The 22,440-nt window shown below is 37.5% G+C and overlaps 1 protein-coding gene across 1 annotated transcript in view; it reads left to right on the top strand.

The window, feature by feature from the left end:
• The first annotated feature begins 6,932 nt into the window (after window positions 1–6,932).
• Window positions 6,933–22,440, top strand: part of CUNH14orf132 (chromosome unknown C14orf132 homolog) — a 51,935-nt gene continuing 36,427 nt past the window's right edge. The window contains exon 1 of the mRNA XM_021007355.1: window positions 6,933–7,327. Within this exon, the coding sequence (XP_020863014.1) occupies window positions 6,968–7,327 (360 nt within the window). The 5' untranslated portion in view covers window positions 6,933–6,967. The remainder of the gene's footprint in view (window positions 7,328–22,440) is intronic.

Raw genomic sequence — 22,440 nt, 5'->3', positions numbered from 1 at the left:
AGCAAGTTGTGGTGTATGAATGTAATGGAATACTATTGTGCTATAAGAAATAATGAGCAGCCTGACTTCAGAAAAACCTGGAAAGACTTATATGGTCTGATGCTGAGTGAAGTGAGCAGAACCAAGAGAACATTGTACACAATAACAGCCAAGTTGTGTGATGACTAATATTGATAAACTTAACCCTTTCCAGCAATACAAGGATCTAAGACATCTCCAGAGGCCTAGTGATGGAAAATGCTATCCACATCCAAAGAAAGAACTATGGAAGTTGAATTGCTATTTTTTCTCTTCTACTGAGTTTTGTTTCCTCTTTCTGATGATTCCTCCTATTGGTTTTAATTTTTATTTACCACATCACATGTGAAAATATGCTTAATAGGAATGTAAATATATAGCCTATATCAGATTGTGTACTGTCTTGGGGAGGGTGGTGGGGAGGAAGGAGGAGAAAAATTTTAAACTCAAAAGCATATGGAAGTGATTATTGATAAATCAAAATAAATTAATAAAATTTTTTAAAAAACAATATAAGATATTTGGGAGTCTACCTGCCAAGACAAAGCCAGGAACTATACTTTTTCACACAAATAAAGTCAGATCTAAATAATTGGGAAAATATCAATTGCTCGTGGGCAGGCTGAGGCAAATTATAAATACAACAATTCTTCCCAAACAAATTTACTTGTTCAATGCCCTACCAATTAAAGTACCAAAAAATTATTTTATAGAGCTAGAAAAAATAACAACAAAATTTGTCTGAAAGAACAAAAGGTCAAGAGGATATCAAGGGAATTAATGAAAATAAATACAAAGGAAACTGGCCTAGCAATACCAAATCTCAAACTGTATTATAAAGTGGTAATTATCAAAACTACCTCGTGCTGGCTAAGAAATAGAGTGGTGGATTAGTGGAATAGATATGGTACACAAGACACAATAGGCAATGACCATAGTAACCTAGTGTTTGATAAACCCAAAGACTCCAGCTTTTGGGAGAAGAACTCACTATTTGACAAAAACTGGGATAACTGGAAAACAATAGTACGCAAACTAGGTATAGACCGACATCTTACATCATATACCTATATAAAGTCAAAATGAGTCCATGATTCAGACATAAAGGGTGACACCATAAGTAAATTAGAAGAGCAAGGAGTAGTCTATCTGTCAGATCTATGATGAAGGGAAGAATTCATGATGAAAAAAGAGATAGAGAGCATTACAAATATAAAATAGATATTTTTCATTATATTAAATTAAAAGACTTTTGTATGAACAAAACCAATGCAGCCAAGATCAGAAGGAAAGCAGAAAGCTGGGAAATAATCTTTATAGCAAGTGTCTCTGATAAAGGCCTCATTTCTCAAATATATAGAGAACTGAGTCAAATCCATAATAAAAGCCATTCCCCAATTGATAACTAGTCAAAGGATGTGAACAGTCAGTTTTCAGATGAATAAATCAAAACTATCTATAAGCATGTGAAGAAGTGTTCTAAATCATTTTTCATCAGATAAATGCAAGTTAACACAACTCTGAGGTACTCTCACATATATCAGATTGGCTAATATGACAAAAAAAAAATGATAAATATTGGTGAGGATGTGGCAAAACTGGGACACCAATGCACTATTGGTGGGGTTGTGAACTGATCCAATCATTCTGGAGAGCAATTTGGAACTATGCCCAAACTCTGCCCAACCAAACTGTGTGTACCCTTTGATCCAACAATACCACTACTAGGTCTGTATCCCAAAAAGATCATTAAAGAAGGGAAAGGACCTACATGTGAAAAAATTTTTATAGCAACCCTTTTTGTGGTGGCAAATAATTGGACACTGAGGAGATGCTCATCAATTAGGGAACGGCTGGACAAGTTGTGGTATATGTTTGTAATGGAATACTATTGCACAATAAGAAATGGTGAACAGGCAGATTTCAGAAAAAAACTTGGAAAGATTTGTACAAACTGATGTAAAGTAAAATGAGCAGAACCAGGAAAACATTGTATGCAGTATCAGCAATGTTGTGTGATACCAACTATGAATGACTTAGCTCTTCTCAGCAACACAATAATCCAAGACAAGTACAAAGGACTCATGGAGGAAAATGCTATCTGCATCCAGATAAAGAACTGATGGACTCTCAATGCAGATCAAAGCATATTTTTTCACTTACTTCATTCTTTTTATGTGGTTTATTTCCTTTTGATCTTTTTCTTCTTTTAGAACTGTGACTAATTCAGAAATATGTTTTATATGATAGCATATGCATAACCTATGTGAAATTGCCTACCATTCGGAAGACAAGAGGAGAAAATTTTGAAACTCGAAATCCTGTAAAAATTAATGCTAAAAATTATCTTGGGATAGCAAAGAGTCCCTGAAAAGATGAGATACATAACATCTTTAAGACCAAAAGGGCCACCAAAGGTGGGAGGAATCTAACTCAACTTCACTATGAAAAGAAACTTCTGAGGCAGGAATGCCAAGTTAGATCTTTCCACCAAGGGATTATGGGTTAGAAATGACTCCCATCCAGTGTCCTTCTAATCAGCACATTTCATCTTGAATCTCAGATGTCTTCCAGAAACATCTTCCCTAGGGTCAGCAGTTAAATGGACTCCTGTTTAGTGAATTTGCTTTTCTGGTTCAATGTCACTTGTAGTTCCTTGGATGTTCTTGCTAAAATCTTTTACAAAACAGATCTCAACACAATTTAGTACAACCTCTTAAACATTACTTTTCCAATAGCATGGTCATGCAGTGACAACTAGTTTAAATCTTGTGGTTCTAATCTTATTAACAATAGATCCAGAAGAAAAACATTAACTTGGGGACCCATAGTTAACTTAAAACTTTAGAGAATTTTAGTTCTTAAATATCCTTTGCTGTTTCTATCATTTGCTAAATCCTGTACTTGATATAAATATTGTCGTCAACAGACTGAAGAACCTTAAAAATCTATAAGAATCTGACTTGAATATGAGTCCTTTCAGTGGGCCCAGAGTTTCCCAGGGTTTGTCAGATTCTTTCTTTAAAAGCTCTTTATTGGTTATAATTTTTATTGTGCTGTTCTCAATAAAGGATTCTTAATATTTCTGCTTTTCTGCATTGGTTTGGAGGTTACCATGTCCTGGTACATAGTCAATTTTTGCAAAAGTGTCTTGCATACTAAAATATACGTGTGTTTGCAGATATATTTACACATACATATAAACACCTATGTATATATATATACACACATTTGTACATATATACGCATATACTTGCATATATAAATCTATGTATATACTTAGATATCTGTGTGTATGTATTTATTTATATTGCTCCAGAAGTCTTAGTGCAGTTTAAAACTGCACTATTTCAGTTTCTGTTCAGTGATTGCCAGAGTTCTATAGTATCTAACTTTTAAAACAACCTATTTAAGTCTTTAACTTTCCTATTTATTTTTTGTTACATTAGTCTCTAGGCCTTCAAAAGGGACATTGAAGTTCCTAACTATTATTGTTTTAATTGTTTTGCTGTCTATTTCTCCTTGTATTAGATTAACTTTTTCTTTAGGCATTTAAATTCTATGCCTTCAGTGTATACATATATGTGTGTATGTGTGTGTGTCTATATGTATGTGTGTGTGTATATATATATATGCACACACATGCACACACACACATACGCATATATATACATATACATATATACAATCTATATTGACTCATTATCTATGGTCCCTTTGAGAATAATGTAATATTCCTACTCTTTTCCTTTTACCTGCATCTGTGTTTACATTGCTTTGCCTGAGATTGTAATTATCACCCTCTGCTTTAAAAATTTTACTCGATGCGTAATAAATCCCTCATTTAAAAAAATAAAAATTGTCTTGATGTGTAACTGGGGAAAAATATTATTAAAAGTTTTGAGTTCCAAATTCTATCTCTCTCTCCCTTTCTTCCCTCCCCCCTCCCTGAGATAGTAAGCATTCAGATATAGGTGATATAGGTTATACACATGCAATTATGTAAATCATTTTCATATTAGTCATTTTGTACAAGAAGATTAAAATAAAACAAAAAGAATGGAAGAAAATTAAAAATAGCACACTTCAATCTGTATTCAAACAATATCAGTTCTTTCTCTGGAGGTGGAAAGTATGCTTCATCATTAAATTTTTGGGATTGTCTTGGTTCATTATATTGCTGAGAACAGCTAAGTCATTCACAGTTCTTCATCCTACAATATTGCTGTTACTGTGTCAAATGTTCTCCTGGTTCTTCTCACTTCACTCTGCATCAGTTTATGGAAGTCTTTCCAAGTTTTTCTGAAATTGTCCTGCTTGTCATTTCTTATAGCACAATAATATTCCATTATAATCATACACTACAGCTTGTTTAGCCATTCTTTAATTGAGAAGCATCCCTTCAATTTCTAATTCTTTGCCACCACAAAAAAGCTGCTATAAACATTTTTGTACAAATAGATCCTTTTCTCTTTTTTATGTCTTTGAGATATAGAACTAGCAGTCATATTGCTAGTATGCACAGTTTGTTTGCCCTTCGGGCATAGTTCCAAATTGTTCTCCAGAATGGTTAGATCAGTTCACAACTCCACCAACAGAGCATTAGTGTCTCAGTTTTCCCACATCCTCGCCAATATTTATCATTTTCCTTTTTTGTCATATTAACCAATCTGATAGGTGTGAGGTGAGACCTCAGACAGAGTTGGGTTAACTTGCATTTTTCTAATCAATAGTGATTTAAAGCATTTTATATGCCTAGAGATAGCTTTGATTTCTCCATCTGAAAACTACCTGTTCATATTCTTTTACCATTTAACAATTGGAGAATGACTTGTATTTTTATACATTTGACTCAGTTCTCTACATATTTGAGAAATGAGGCCTTTATCAGGGACTTGTTGCAAATTTTTTTCACACTTTTCTGCTTTCCTTATAATTTTGGTTGCATTAGTTTTATTTGTGAAAAACCTTTTTCATTTTATATCATTAAAATTATCCATTTTACATTTTGTGATGCTCTCTATATTTTCCTTAGTCCTAAATTCTTTACTTATCCATAGATGTAACAGATAAACTATTCATACTTTCCTAATTTGCTTATGGTATCACCCTTTAGGTATAGATTATGTACCCATTTTGACCTTATCTTGGTTTATGGTGTGTCTTTATTTAATTTTAACACAATTACTTATTAATATAAGGCAAAATGTAAGTAGGACCATAGGAAAGGTACAAGCAAAGTGCTATGGAAACATAGAGGAAGGAAAATCATTTTTAATCTGAAAGGCCTGAGGAGACATCATAGAGGAGGTATCACTTAAAGTAAGTCTTAAAGAAAAGGATCTAGGGAATATTATGAACTACAGAATGCAAGTGCTTGAAGAAATCATAGAATCATAGAACCTGTTATGGTCAGAGTTGTACGTAATCTTCCAAATCTAATCCTACCCCCTTATTTAAAGCAAACCAAAGGAAATGCCTGCTCAAGTTATGTCTCCTGATTCTAAATATCATATATTTCTTCTATATCATTTTTGGGTTCAGGGGAAAAGTAAGTTTCTGATGAATTCTAATAATGGCTTGTAGTCTGGTTTGACTGAAACAATAAGACTTGGATAGTACTCCTGATTTCAACCCAATTCATCCTTAGGCCATCTTCTCAACAGCACCCAAGAAAGATTTGCTGCTGGGACCAGAAACCATACTCTAGATGTTCTAACTCTTTTGTGTCCAGAACTTCCGTCCTGGGGCCCTACTGTCTTAATTGGTGACCACATCATCTGGTCCATTACTTCAGGCAAACCTCAACCATGCTTCAATTCACTCCCTGTTCCCAGGTGCTCTTCTCACAAGCTTTGGTAACAGTTTGTGGTTCCCCCACTCTTCAGTTAACACACTCTTCAGTTCTGCAGCTATGTGATCAAACCAACTCTGCCATTTCTTCCTGGAAAGGTTGTTTCAGTATACCCCCTTACTGCTCTACTCACTATATTGCCAATTTTCCCTGACTCCTCCCCGGGCACCACCCCTCTATTTGTGCAGCCTCCTCCAATTAGAAGGTAAGCTACTTGAAACCAGAGACCATATTTCTTTGCCTTTGTATTTTATCCTTAACTTTAGCACAGTGCTTAGCATACATTAATATTTATTAATGCACTAATAAGTGCTTTTTAATTCATTCATTCATAAAGGGCTTCCTATGTCCAGGGGCAGCTAGATGGTACAATGGATAGAATGCTGGGCCTGGAGTGAGGAGGACCTACATTCAAATCCAGCCTCAGACACTTGCTAGCTGTGTGAGCCTAGGCAAGTCACTTAACCTTTGTTTGCCTCAGTTTCCTCAGCTGTAAAATGGGGACTCTGGAGAAGGAAATGGCAAATCACTCCAGTGTCTTTGCCAAGAAAATCCCATAAAAATGGGGACATCGAGTTGGAAAGGACTAAATGACCTGAGAGCAAGACAGCATAAGTGCTGGAGATGATTGTGGCAGTGCCAGTCCTCATGAAACATACACCATAGTAGGGGGCAATAAGATCCACATGCAAGTAACATTACAAAGTGTTACATAAGAACTAGGAAGGAAAAAAGCTCATTTCTCGAATATGGAACACAATGAATTTTATAGTAATCCTAGCGGGCAGGTAGGAAAGTGAGAGAAAGCAGAAAGGTAATTTGGAGTCAGACTGTCAAGAGCTTTGATTTTACTTCTCTATAAATGGGAATGTGTTATCAGTTACCTAAAGTATCGTCTCTTTTGCCCTAAGACCTATTTGGTTTTCTGGCCTGGAACTAGAAACACTTGGCGGGGCCATGGGGGCGTGGAGGGCTGCTCATAGGGCATCCGGGAGACTTCAAAGAAGGACAGCAGAGCTGGGCTGGGCTGAGTCTGTCTTTTGGCCAGGGCCAAGCCGGAGGCTGGGGCTGAACAGCTCTGTAGGAGGCGGTCACATGGTAGGGCGGGAGCCAGCCCGCCTTCTCCAGGACTACCCCCAGCCTCATATCTGCCAGGCCAACAGCCTCGCTGCCCAGAGCCCAAGAGGTGTACGGGTCCCCCATACCAACCCCACTAAGCTGCGGGGACTGGTGAGACAGCTGCCATCGCTAGGCGCAAGAGCCAAGTCAGCCACCACCTCCTACTCCTCCCCTCCCGACCCCAGCAGCTGGAGCTGCAGCAGCAGCAGCGGTGACAGTAGCAGCAGCAACAGCAGCGAAGGCAGCAGCGAAGGCGGCGGCGGCGGCGAAAACAGAGAAGGCAGCAGCCACAGCAGGAGCAGCCACACCATGGACCTTTCATTTATGGCCGCCCAGGTAATAGGATACTCTCCGAACCCCGAAAGTGGGACATTCGCACAGATCCCGGAGCCCCCTTTCACGCCCGTCTCCTCCCTATTTTCGCAGCATCTAAAGGAACAAGTTTTAGTGTGCTGTTCCCCTTTCTTCCTGTCCCCTCCCCCCTCCCCCGACTGAGTGGGCATCAAAGCTTTTCAAAGAAACCGCCCTTATCCAAATCCCCAAACCTGTCTAGCTTATCACTTCAGTCCTAACTCCTCTGTCCAGAGATGGGATTTGAGACAGTCAACAGAGCGCTGGGAGCCTCAGTCTGGGTCCAGGACCTTTACTCCTTCCTTTTCTTTGTTCTCTCTTCCTCTCATCAGAAGAGAGGCCAAAGATGGGGGAGTAAGATCAGAGCAGAGAGGTTCCGGGCTATGAGAGTGGTCAGGTATGGGCTACTGTGGGGAATGTGGGGGTGACCATTGGGCCTACAACTGTGCATATCTGTGCCTCCCTTTCCTGACCACCTCAAAATGGACTACAAATAACAGCGACAAAGAAATAGAAAGAGGCACCTGGGGCTCTGTATTTGCACCCATCCAGAAGGGGTCTCTGGTTAGGGAACAAGATTAAGTTTTGGAGAAGAGGGGAAAGGGTGAGGACTTCTGTGAGTTAAAAAAAGGATCCTCAATCTTTTTGTGTCCTGGACTCCTTTGATAGTCTGATGAAGTCTGTGGAGCCCTTCTTAATGTTCTTAAATGTTGTAAAATAGAGTACATGGGATTATAAGAGGGGCCAAATATGTTAAAATGCAGGGTTTTTTTAAGTTCGGGGACCCCAGATTAAGAACTCCTGAGTTAAAGCCATGATTCATACACATAGATCTTCATTTCTCAACACTCTTCTCATTCCCTAGAGTCAGAGAAATCATTCTATCTTCACTTTCCCCATCTGCCAACCATGAGTAATAATGCATGCCCTGACCCACAGGGTTATAGCAAAGATGAAGTGAATGTGAAAACCAGCGCAAACCGAACAAACTCTCTATACTCGTGAGGTAATATGCTAATAAAAGAGAACCAGCAAGGGAAAAATAGGTGAGATATATGGGCATCCACTCTTGTATCTCCTTTTCTTTCAATGAGTAAGCAGAGCCTTCAAGTGTCTAGTGTGGCCTTTGGTCCCTGGGTGAGCTTACAAAAATACAGTCACAATGGCAAAAGCCTCTGTTGTAAATATCATTAACTGGCAGCTCTTTGTTCCCCTAGCCTCCTGGAGTCAGGCGTCTCCAGTTTTGTTTCATGCGGTCATGCCTTTCTGCGCTCTGTGCATGTTGTTTCATCAGAGTCTTCTTGGTCTAGAGTGTATTTGCACGGTGTCTTTAAAGAGGGAGAAGGCAAGGCAGGCTCCTTCTGCTTTGATTTGTTTCTGTACAATCCAAAGTGAAAATATTCCAGCCTCACCCTTACCACCACCTCTCAGAGGAAAGGCAGTGGGTATCTCCCTGTTATTTGAAAGATTAATTATTTAACTAGGGGAGCAGGGAAATCTGCTCAGAGACTTATGAGCAGAAAGGAAAGACAACCTTTCCTTTTTCATTTTGACAGTTGGCTTAACTGATGAGAGGCTTCCTTTTCCACAAATGATCTTAAAAACTAGTAATACTGGGGAAATCATGGTGCCTTCTCCACAAGGTATTTTTCTCATATAATGTTCTGAGCATAATAGGCACTTGATAAATGTTTTTAATTGAATTAGCTCTATCATATCATATTTTTCTGAATAGAATTGGAAGAATTTTTAAGGCAGAGATCATGCTGAATATTTCTTTGTATCCATATTCCTCAGTGTCATTTGCATAGTAAGAACTTTCAGTATTCTAACAATTAATGGTTTCTCTGTATGGGCACTTCCTCCACTAACAAAGATCACAACACCTCTATGGCTTGGTAGATTGTCTTTGACAGATGCTTCGGTGAAAAAAAAATTATCACCCAGTGGTCAACTTTTTACTGATGAGCCTGCCTATGTGCACTTAGGCTCTTCTTCCTTGGAAATGATCCCATCATTCAATAATAATAATGATAATGGCTAGCATTTATGTAGAGCTTTAGGGTTTGCAAAGTGCTTTACAAATATTTCGTTTTATCCTCACAACAACGTTGGAAGCTAAGTGCTGTCGTTATCCCCATTTTACTGATAAGGAAACTGAAGCCCAAAGAGTGGAAATGATGTGCACAAAGTCATATTAGGAAGTAAGTATTAGGGTCAGGATTCAAACCTAGGTCCAAATCTAGTGCTTTTCCTACCCAAAACATGTGTGGGTATGCCTTTTCTGTTAGGAGAAAACTGAAATAAATGAAGGGACTTACTCAATATCATACAGCTGGTTAGAATCAATGGCCTGTTCCATTTGGAATGTTAAGCAATTTTTAAATTGTCTCTCTAGCAATAAACGAAGTTGGTTGAAACAAATATGGGGGGGGGGAGATCACCTAATTGTTTTGTTTTCCTCTGAAAACAAAACATTTAAATCCAGTTTGCATTAAATGATTCACAAGTCAAACAGAGGATCCTAGAGTTCTGAAACTTTGAAAGAATTTCCAGCTCTTCTGACAAGGATTTCATCTTCTTAATTGCTCTAAAGAGCAGGGTTTTTTGCCTTATTTAAATTTCTAGCTCTTATTGCCTGAAAGGGAAGTCATTCCAATAGGAGATATGGTAGTAAGCCACCTTTTCACTGTAAAACCTTTTGCCTATTTTCTCTTGGAGAAAAGATAAACAATTACTGCCTCTTTGTCCCTCTTTTGTCCCTATTATACCACAGACAGCTGATGTTTCCTTGGTAACAAGATAAATTGATTACCAAAATCCTTGGGGATGGTTATAGCCGTGGAAGTTGCTATGGCAACATTACAAAATAAACTTGCTGTTTTCACAACACCTGTTGACATCATAGCCCACAATCAAACCGTTTATCTTAACTCAACACTGAGAAAAATGAGATTTCATGAGTTGGCATTGTGTTAGGTATTAAGGGAGTCTCAGCGAAGAAACAGACCTGGTCTCTGCCCTCAATCAATCAACAAATATATATTAAGCCTGTGTTCTATGGTGACATTGTGTTAAGTTTTGGGGATACAAAGATAAGAATGAAACAGTTCTTTCCCTCAAGAAGCTTACATTCTACTGGGTGGGGACAGCATGTACATATATGAGTAGACCCCAGATATAAACAAAGTAAATAGATAATTTTGGCAGTAGTACAAGGGTTGATAATAGCAGCTGGGAGAATCAGGAAAAGTCTCACATAGGAAATGGCACCTGAGCTGAGCTTTGAAGGGAATAGGGATTCTAAGAGGTGGAGGTGATTCTGAAGTTCTTTGCAGGCATGAGGGCAAATCTGTGCAAACCATGGAGACAGGAGGTAAAATTTCATGTGTGAGTAGCATCAAGGAGCTCCTGCTCCAGTTAGGGAGACAAGACATAAATATGTGAAAAGTCAAATAACAGTATAAGACAAAATAAGAAGGACCCAATGCAAGTGGCAGCACTAGGTGGTGAGGAGAAGCTTCATGGAGGATCTGAACTGAAACTGGGTCTTGAACAAGGAGCAGGAGTTGAATAGACAGTGAGGTATAGGGAGAAGAAGCGAAATGTATGATTATTTTCTTTGTAAAGGTTGGGATGTGAAATCCAAACAAAAGCATAGCACATCCGTTCTAAACCTTTTTCACATGTATCATCTCACTTACCACTTATACAACAACCCTGAGAGAGAGATAAGGCATGAATTATTATCTCACTTCACAAACAAGAAAAGTGAAATCCTGAAATAAGTGATTGGCCCAGGATTTTATAGCTGTATAATTGACACAGAAAGGACTAGAATTCAGGTCTCCTGACTCCCAGTCCTGTGTTCTTCCCTCCATATCATGATGCATTCTTTCTTTCTTCTTAAGTTTTATTGATATTTGGTTTCTACACAACAAATATTTATGAATTGTCTCCATTCATACAAGATCTCCTGTAATAAAGTGAAATAGAGAAGTTAACAGTAATATAGTGACCTCATTGCAGAGTGCATACATTTCATTTGTAGCAGTTCAGTCATTTTTTCAGTCACGTCCAATCCTTTGTGACCCCATTTGGGATTCTCTTGGCAAAGATACTGGAGTGGTTTACCATTTCCTTCTCCAGCTTATTTTACAGATGAGGAACTGAGGCAAACAACAGGGTTAAGTGACTTGCCCAGAGTCACGCAGTTAGTGTTTGAGGCTGGATTTGGACACATGATAATGAGCCTTTCTGATTCTAAGCTCAGTGCTCTATCCACTGTGCCACTTGGCTGCATCTATTTTTTTTTAATTAACAGAAATGCTCCCTTCCATCCCTTTGGGAAAAAAAAACCAAAGAAAATAAAAACAAATTTCTTATAACACACATAGTCTAGCAAAACAAATTCTCTCAATGATACAAATACAAATGCACATATGTCTCATTCTGTATCCTAAATCTGTCATGTCTCTGCAATGACAGCGTGCTTCATAGCTGATCTCCTAGAATCATGGATAGTCATAGTATTGATCGCAGATTTCAAAGCTGTTTGTTTTTACAGTGTTGTTACTGTATAAATTGTTATCCTGGTTCTGCTCATTTTGTTCTTCATCAGTTTATGTTCGTGTTTATATTTATAATATTGATATTGTAGTATAAGTTGTTCTTCTGAGTATTGTTTAGAGTGCTTGCTTCACTCTGTATCAGTTGATATGTCTTTCATGTCTTTTGGAAATCATCTATTCCCTCATTTCTTAAAGTATAATAGTCACCCAATCACATTCATATTGCACAACTTATTTATCTACTTTTCAATTGTAGGATATCCCCTTATTTTCTAGGGGGTTTTTTTGTTTACTAAAAGAGCTGCTATAAATATTTTTGTGCATATAGGACCTTTTCCTCATAAATGATCTCTTTTGGATATAGGCAGTGGTATATCTGCATCACTTCTGAGTTAGGTGTGTTCTAAAAACCAGAAGTAGGCATGCTTGCCTGGAATGACCAATTTCTGTTAGGGAAAATGATATCACCATAGCTATTCATAATAGCTGACATGTATATTTAATATTTGCAAAGCATTTTAGAGACATTAGCTCATTTGAATTTTCACAACAACACTGTGAGGTAGGTATAACAAGTATTGTTATCCCTATCTCATGGATGGGAAGACTGAGGCTCAGTGACTTGTCCAGGGTCACATAGCAAATATAGAGGCAGGGTTTGAATCCAGGACTCCCTGGCTCAAAGTCCATTATTTTTTCCACTATTCTGTAGTTTCCTCATGTATAAAATGAGTGGTCCCTTCCACCTCTAAAATACTATTAGTGCAGCATAAGGTTGAAGAGGGCAGGCTTTGGTCTGAGTTTCCCCTCCTTGATACACTGCATCCTAATTGGATAATTACCGTGGAAAATAATTTAAGAAATATCATTTAACAAAATCTTATCATGTTAAGAAATCCTATTATGTTCAAAATCAAGGCCTTTCCAGTCCTTCTTGCAGTAAAGTTTTTGCTTTCTGTATGATCTAGTTGGCTACAGCATCATACCTGAATAAACAATACATTTCTGTTACCAAGTGATCACTTTTTTTCTACTTCAACACAATGTTGGAAACAGGATAAGAAATGAGAGATCATGAGAGCTGGGGGAGTGTTTTGGATGACAAAACAAGTCAGGGGACTTGAACCCCAGGTCTCCTGACTTCTGTCACATGGAATATGAATTAGATTTATTCTGTTTGTCCTCAGAGGGCAGAATTAGGAGGAATGGGTTAAGCTGCAGAGGGGGTAGATTTCAGATATATGTAAGGAAAAGATTTCTAACAACCAAAGCAATTAGTTTGAGCCAATATTACTTAATTTGTGACCTAGTAGATGCAGCATGGTGAAGTCCTAAACTGGGAACCAGAAGACCTGGGTTCTTTGTTCACTGCTAATACAATAAGACAAACCTTTTTTGTTTTGTTTTTGCTAGACAATCAGGGCTAAGTGACTTGCCCAAGGTCACACAACTAGTTAAGTGTCAAGTGTCTGAGGCCGAATTTGAATTTAGGTCCTCCTGACTCCAAGGCTGGAGCTCTATCCATTGTGCCACCTAGCTGCCCCCAAGACAAACATTTATTAAGATGGAAATTAAATGGCCTCAGCCTTCCAGGAGTTCATAATCTACTGGGAGGAAACTGAACATGTACACAGATGAATAAACACCAAATATGCACAAAGTAACTCCAAAAAAAAGGGGAGAGAACTGACACTTTGGGTAGAGGTAGGAATCAGGAAAAGTCTTCTACAGCTTACAGTACTTGAGTTGTACTATTAAAGCATCAAAGTGGTGGTAAGGAAGGAATATGTTCCATATTTGGAGACCATCTATGTAAAGGAACAGCAAGCAGTCCAGTCTCACTGTACTATAGCGTACAGGAAGGGGAACAATATATAATGAGCCTGAAGGGATAGTCTGGGACCATACTGTGAAGTACATTAAAAGACCCTAGATGAAATAAAGGCCTCTGAAGTTCATTGAGTAGGGCAACTAGTCAAATTGAAACCTTTAATCACCTACCATGTGCCATGCTCAGCAATGGAAATACAAAGAAAAAAAATGCACTCTCAAGGGCCTCACAATTTGCAAACAACTACCTACAAACAAGATACATACAGGATAAATTGGGAATAATTTCAGATGGAAGGCAATAAAATAAAGTAGGACTGAGAAAGGTTTTTTGTTGGAGTGACATAGTCAGATGTGAAAAATGACCAGGTAACTATGGAAACTGTTGAAGACCTCAACTGATAGGAAGAACTCACAACTTTTTAGGGTATCCCACTTCCCTTCTGGACATCTCTGGTTGTTAGAAATCTTTTCCTTACATAGATCTGAAATCTACCCCCTCTGCAGCTTAACCCATTCTTCCTAATTCTGCCCTGTGAGGCCAAACAGAATAAATCTAATTTACATTCCATGTGACAGAATTCAGGAGACCTGGGTTTCAAGTCCCAGTTCTGCCACTAAGATAATTGCTGTGTCAAGATGGACATTATTTCTCTACTCTGGGCATGAGTTTCTCTATCTATAAAAATAAAGTGATTGAAGTAGATTACTTCTTAGATCCCTTTTGATTTAGTGACATTTCTATGAACTGATAATGGATTCATTCTAACATCCTAAAGAGAAAGCCACACGGTTGTCATTTCCCCTCTGGAATGGAATACCAACTTAGGAGATTGGACCAGCAGAACTCCCATCACTGCCTCTCCCTAGGAGCTGGACTGATTGCTGAGAATGTCTTTGTCTTGGCAGTAATACTTTTTTAGCAAAAATAATCATTTGCATACAAATTGTCTATTTCAAGCACATTTTTTGAACTGGAGGCAAATCTTCCTGCACTTTAAAATATTTAAATATTTTAGCATCTAATTAGATGCCCATCGTGGGAATTTAGCACTAAGTTTAAATATAAATGTAATGTACACCCATTAAAGGGAGGAGGACTGACTTGGTGAGTTTGTTCAACCAACCTTAGAGTTGATTTTAAGGCCTCATACAAAACTGCTCATTTTGATTTGATAACAATTGATTCTTAGTAAAGGAAGGGAGCCATATGAAATCAATTAATAAACAAGTGCTTACAGAACACTACCTTCAGCTTAGCCTGTGCTTTAAGTATTATGAAAGTATAAGCTACAGTTATTACTCCTAAGGAGCATACAGACATAGGCATATGATGCAAAGCAAGAAAAATGTGAGATAATCAAGCACCATCTCATTAATTAGCCTAATATTATTAGCCTAGTGTCATCCAAGAATAGCTTTCTAATAAGTTGTAGTCTCCATAAGGATAAGGATTGAGTCTTATTCAGGTGTGTTATGAAGCTCAAATGAGATAATGGATAAAAAGGGCTTTGCAAACACTAAAGCTCTATATAAATACCTATCATCACCATCATCATCATCATCATCATCCTCCAGTCACCAAGCTTCCAGTCTGAAAATGACTTCATTCCCTCAGTCTTCTACTGCACTCCCATTGAGCTTGAGCAGTGTTTATAGAGCAATACAAGGTGTGCTAGTAAATGTTTTTAAAATGGGAAAAATGTATACACACTTTGGAGTTTAATCTGAATTATTTTTCTTAAGTCTAGACAATCAACAAAACAATAAATCAAGCCCTCGTTTGTAGTGAATGCTGATTTCTGAGGTGCAAATGCTCACTCTGAATATTTAACAACTGAGGTCTTGAAGGCTGGGTAGAGTAGGCTCCAGCACACCTGCCTCCAGTACACATGGAGGCATTTAATAAATATTTGTTGAATTCTACAAAAGTTAATTACTCAGATAACTAGAGAGTCTCCCACTAAATTTTAAAATACCATTTGTATTCTAAATTTAATAAATGCTCAAAAAACATTTTCATATGCAAAGTAGAATAGAAGAGATTATACCTGAAACTACACATTTCTATTATTTACACCTTTGGTTTTTTAAGTGTATAATAAATTTAACATGTTTCTTTTAAAATAGATTTGTTTGTCTATATTTCCCTCTGACCTTCTTTCTGTTCTCTTCTGTGCATTTAGAAATGCTTTGGTGGCCCTCTTTTCTTTTATTTCTTCTTTTTTGGAAACATTATCAACTAGCTCCTTCCTCCAACTTAAAAAAATAAGGAGGAGCATAATCTTTATAACTAATAAGCATAGTGAAGCAAAAGGAAGCCACATACATGATCAGTGCAAATAGGTATGTCTCCTGGCACCTCTGTCGGGAGATGATTTACCTGCTTCATTATTAAGCCTCTGAAAATGTGAGTAAGCTTTTAATTTATCTAAGTTCTTTCAAAGTTGTTTTTTGTTTTCCTTACAAGTGTTGTTTCTACTATATAAAGTGTTCTGGCTCTGCTCATTTCACTCTGCTTTAATTCATATATCAGATGTCTCTCAAAATATTCCTTTCATCATTTCTTATGATACAATAATATTCCATTAAATTTATATACCATAATTTGTTCAGCTATTCCCTAGTTCATTGCCTTCATTTCCAGTTCTTTGCCAATAGAAAAAAAATTTTTGTACATTTTTTGCCACAGGAAAAAGTATTTTTGTACATGAGTCTTTTTCCTCCTTCTTTGCTCACTTTCAAAGAGTTTCAAGATACCTAGTAGTGGCATTTTGGGGCATAGTTCAAATTGCTTTCCAGAATGGCTAAAGTCCCAGAGGTAAGCAACCTGTGGTCTTGAGGACACATGTGGCCCCACAGGTCTTCAAGTGCAGCCCTTTGGCTGAATCCAAATTGGTTTGTTCTATGAAGTTTGGATTCAGTCAAAGGGCCACATGTGGCTTCGAGGCCACAGGTTCCCCACCCCAGTAGACAAATTCACAACTCCACTGAAAGTTCATTAATTCAGCTGTTTTCCCATAGCCCCTCCAACAACTCTCGTTTTCCTTTTTAATCGACTTCGCCAATATGATAAGTGCAAGTTGACTCAGAGTCATTTTAATTTGCACCTTTAAAAATTAGAGGTGATTTGAAGCATATCTTTGTATGGTTGATGACTACTTGGGTTTCCCATGGTAACTCTCTGTTCATATCCATTTATCTAGTAGGGAATGGCTGTCATACTTATATACTTGAATCAGTTCCTTATAGAACTTACTTATCAGACCTTCATCAGAGAAATTTTCTGCAAATATTTTTTTCTCAGTTAAATGTTTCTTCTCTAATTCCAAATGCATTAATGTTATTTGTGGGGAAGCTTTTCCAGTTTATGTAATCAAAATTATCCATTTTATCTTCTATAATTATTTCCATCCTTCTTTTGGTCAAAGGATTTTCTATCCATAGCTACAAAAACTATTTTCTTCTCTGCTCCTCTATTTTGCTTATGAGGTGACTTTTTATATCTACATTACATATCCATTTTGGAGCTTATTGTACATAGTGTAGAATGCTGGTCTTAATCTCATTTCTGCCAGACTACTTTCCAGTTTTCCTTTTAGTTTTTGGTGAATAGTGAGTCTTTGTCCAATATTTGAGGTCTTTGGGCTTTTTTGAATAGTATTCTGCTATGTTCTTTTGCTTCCGTATAATGTATCTAAATCTATTTCAGTAATCTATTTCTTAATTTTTTTAAACCAGTGACAAATAGCTTTGACGATTATTACTTAGTAGTGTATTTTGAGATCTGGTTAAGATTAAGCCGACTTCCTTTCCACTTGTTTTCTTTGAGATTCTTGACTTTTTTTCCTCTAGATGATTTTTGTTAGTATTTTTCCTAGCTTAACAAAATAACTCTTTGCTAGTTTTGAAATTGAATAAGTAAAATAATATAAGTAGTATTATCATTTTTATTATATTGGCATAGCTCAACCATGGACAATTAGTCTATCTAATTGTTTAAGTTTGTACTCATTTTTATGAAGAGTATTTAGTATTTGTATTAATATACTCTGTTTCGTGTGTGTGTGTGTGTGTGTGTGTGTGTGTTGCTAAATAGATTCACTAATCTCTTTCATTAGTAATTCTCAAACTTTTTGGTCTCAGACCCCTTTTATACTCTTAAAAATTATCAGCCCCACCTCATCAGAGCTTTTGTTTATATGGGTTATATCTATTGATATTTACCATATTAGAAGTCAAAATATTTTAGTATCATTAAAATAGTTTTGACCTTGGATCAAACTTGGGGATTCCCAGGGGTCCCAAGACTGCACTTTGAGAATTGTTGTATACAAATGCTATATTTACTTTGGAATTTTTCTATCTTTCTGTGCTGGGTTTTGTTTGTAAGATACAGAAAAGTTGATGATTTTTTACTGAAGTTATTAACTGTTTCTGAATTTATTTTTTAAAATTTGAATCAATAGGGTTCTTCTGTAGACCATCATATCATCTGCAAAGTGATATTTTTCTTCACTTACATTTGTTGCCTCAATTTCTTTTTCTTGTCCTGTTACTATATCTAACATTTCTAGCACTAACTCAATCAGTAAATAAGAACTTATTCAGTGGCTGCAAAGTACTAATTGTTGGAGATGTGTGTACAAAAAAGAAATAACCTCTGTGCTCATGGAGTTTACATTCTAATGGGGAGACAAATACATATATAAGTATATAAGGAATAAATGTAAAGAGAATGCAAATTAAGTATATATAAGGTATATGTAAGATTAATTATCTTTCCTTGTTCTTTTTGCTTTTTTTTGTAGTAAACAGCTTACATTTTCTTCAGGTTTTTTTTTTTAATTTTGTTCTAATATTTCTTGTTGTCTCACAGAATCATAGATTTGTTTCATCCAATCTAATTTTCAAGGAATCTGTCACTTGAATAAGATATTTCACCTTCTGTTCTCCTTCTAATTCTTTCCAACAAAAGCTCTTATTTCACATATAATTTCATTTTGTATCTCTTGTTTCATTTCTTATGGGTTCTCTTATAGTCCCCATGGCCAAGGTATTTTTTTCTTCTGGTGCTTTGCTTATATTTATTGTAGTATTTTTCTGGGTTTATCTCTTGGGCATCTCTGAAACTATAACATTTCTTTATAGTGTTCAGTGTTTTCTATTTATTCATATAAATCACTCTTGGATAGGCCCTGACCTCAGTTTCTTGGGTCTGACTTTTGGTTTCCACTTTCCTTGATGTGTCTATACTTATACTGCTGGCAGCTATCTCATTCCCCCTAGATCAACCAGGTTCAAAGTGCTGTGGCCTTCAAGGCTCTTTCTAGCATCACAGGTCAGAGTTCTCTTAACTTTTGGTGTCCACAGGGCATCATAGTCTAAGCATTCCTGCCAACATGCCCAGGGTCAGAATCTTCAAAACATTGAGGTAGCACTCTGGAGCTTCCTCATTTGAGCACTCTGGTTTGCTTGTCTCTGTGTAAGGAATGCTACTGGCTTCAGGGGCAAATGGAGCATCTCTGCTATGTGCTAGAAGGCTTCTGCCCTACCAACCTAGTGAGCTTTTGGACTTCCTTTTCTATTTGGCAAATTCTGCTTTTTAAGGCATTCTTCTCCTCATTGGCTTTTTGTATCTCTTTTGCCATTTGGGTTAGGCTATTTTTTAAGGTGTTATTTTCTTCAGTATTTTTTGGGGCCTCCTTTAGCAAGCTGTTGACTTGTTTTTCATGATTGTCTTGTATCATTCTCATTTCTCTTCCCAGTTTTCCACTACTTCTCTTACTTGCTTCTCAAAATTCTTTTTGAGCTCTTCCATGGCCTCTGACCAACTCATATTTTTTTGGAGACTTTTGGATGTAGGAGCTTTGACTTTGTTGTCTTCTTCTGGTTTTACATTTTGATCTTCTTTGTCAACAAAGAAAGATTCTACGGTCTGACTCTTTGTGCAGTTTGCTCATGTTCCCAGACAATTACTTGATTTTTAAACTTTTTGTTAAGGTAGGGGTCTGCTTTGGGGTTTTTGTGCAGCTGTTTTCAGAGATACCTGTAGGGACCTGTAAATTTTTCAGTTTTTCCAGGGTGGTAAGGTCAAGGGCTAAGTGTTTACTCCTTTCCTGGCCTAGGATCTGGTCTATGAGTGACCATAAGCACTCTTTTCTGTCTTGGAACTGTGAGGAGGATTCTCTCTTCATCACCACTACAAGCTCCACCATGCCAGCACTCCTTCTTACCCCGGGATTGCCACCCAGAACTGTGACCCAGATATAAGCACAGGCAAAGCAAGAGAATCTTGCCTCAGCACGAGCAGAGAGATCCCTACAATCCCCCTCTGATAAGCCACTCTATTGCCCTTCAGTCTGTGGGGCCAGAAGCTCTGTAAGCAGCAGCCGCCCTGGCGCTGCAGCCAGGACTGGAGCTGGGACCAAGCTTCTCTCTCACTGTGGTCACAGACCTTTCTTACTGACTTTCTAAGTTGTCTTTGGCATTTGTGTGTTGAGAAGTGTGGAAACCACCACATCTGCCCATGATTCAGTCCTCTGAGGCCTGTTCCAGGTTCAGTGAGGCCTGGTCTTTGCCTGCATGCCCAGGCCAAACTGTGTTCCTCTACCAGCCTGGTGCAATAGACTTTTCTAATCAACCATCCAGGCTGTTGTGGGCTGGAAATTTGTTGCACTCTGTATTTTTGTGGGTTCTGTTGCTCTAGAATTAGTTTACAGCCATTTTTACAGGTATTTGGAGGGGTCTAGGGGAGAGCTCCAGCAAGTCACTGCTTTTACTCCACCGTCTTGGCTCTCTCCCTTGCTTTTGTTTTTAAGCATATAAGATTAATCTATAGCTTGCAAAGCTGTGGCATGAGCTATTGTTGAAGGAGCTTTCTTTAATAATTTATTCTAGAATTTTCCCAGGAATCGAAGTTAAACTCACTGGCCTATAATTTGCAGAAGCTATTCTCTTCCCTGTCTTGACAATCAGGGTAACATTTGTCTTTCTCCAATCTTGCAGTACCCTCCCATTTTCCATGATCTTTCAAATATCATGGACACTGGATTAGTGATAACATCAACCAGTTCTTTTTGTATATGACTCATCCAGACCAGGTCACTTACATTCAAGGGCAGATCAGTGCTTTTTATCTCTTTACTTATCTTAGGTTCCAAATCCCTGTTATTTTTCTTCATTCTGCCCTGTCCAGTGTAGAAGTAACTCTCCCTTACAGAGAAGACAAAACAGAATAGAAATTTAGACAGCTCTTCCTTCTCACCATTGTCAGTTATCATAGCCACAGTCACTTTAAAGGGTCTTTTCAGAAGTATAATGGTAAATAATTAATAATGGAGCTGGGGGTGGGGGAATACCTGCACAACAGGCATTAGACGTGTAAGTCTAATCTTCATTATTGATGTTTTCTGAAGTCTTAACAATCAACAAAACAATAAATCAAGCCTTGCTTTGTAGCAATAACCTATTTCTGAGGTGTAAATGATCCTACTGGAGATTTAACAGTCCAACCACACCCCATGGCCTATCATTTGTTTGATCATTTTTTTCTCTCAATTTGTCTTTTGGGGAGAAAAAAAACAACATTTTTTCCTTTTCCTTAACGTCATCTGCCAGTCTCAACTAATCCTGAACTTCAGTATTCATAACACCATTTTTATAGGATCATATCATGATCTTAAATTGATCTTCTTTTTATTTGCCTTGTTTACATCTTCTACATATTTCTTTCTTTTTAAAATTTAAGTTAGCTTGTGAGTGACTTATGCAGCCATATCAATATCTTCCAAAAAAAATTATTTTTCTTTCTTACTGGATTGTTTCCCTGTCTTCAGAGCTTCATTTTTGAACATCTCTCATCACTCCTGAATAGACTTCCTCATTAGCATTTTAGTCCATGGGCCTTTACTTATCTTTCCTAAAGATAGGAGCCCTTAAAATCGGCTTTCCGCAAATCTAGGATACATCTCAGATTATGCCCAAATTCTCTCTGGATGTAGTGGTTTCTTCCCAGTGGGGTGCCCATCTTTTCCATCTCAGTTTCCAGGTCCTTCTTTTTTTCAAGAGAATCAGATCCAGAATAAATTTCCAGTTGTTGATTCCTATATCTTTTGAAGGATTAAATTATCACATAATCAACGGGAAGTAAGACTTGAACTCTGGGTATTGGCCTCACAGTCTAGCTTTTTATTTGCTATCCTACATATCCTTTCAGTGTGCTTAGGACATATTCATCGAAGCGAATTGAATTTATGCCTCTTCCCTTCTGCTTCATGCAAAGTGTGGGCATTACTCAAATTTCCAGCACTTGATTTTCTGCTTTTGTTTCTGTCATCTACAATTCACAAAACTGAACCAATTGTCCGTTCCTCAGAAACACTTCAGCTTCCCAGTTTGCTTGTCATAAACTTGATTGTAACTTGCAGCACCAATTCTCCTTGTCATCTGTGATTCATCCTACACCTTTAGCCTTCTTGTCAGTTACTAAGTCCTATTGAATTTTCCTGAAAATGTCTTTTATAAAACCATAGAGTTTGGAAGAAATTTCAGAAGTCTTCAGATTTAAGAGTTAGAAGGGACCTTTGAGATAATCTAGTTGAACTCCCACATTTTAGAAATTAGGAAACTGAGGCAGGAAGGGCATATTTTGTACCCTCCTCTTTCATTTCCGGCCAACTGCACAAGATGGAAGGC

This window comes from Phascolarctos cinereus, unplaced genomic scaffold (assembly GCF_003287225.1).
Source record: "Phascolarctos cinereus isolate Bilbo 61053 unplaced genomic scaffold, phaCin_HiC Scaffold_2;HRSCAF=192, whole genome shotgun sequence".
NCBI classification, from domain to species: Eukaryota; Metazoa; Chordata; class Mammalia; order Diprotodontia; family Phascolarctidae; genus Phascolarctos; species Phascolarctos cinereus.
This window is presented reverse-complemented; position numbering and strand designations above follow the sequence as displayed.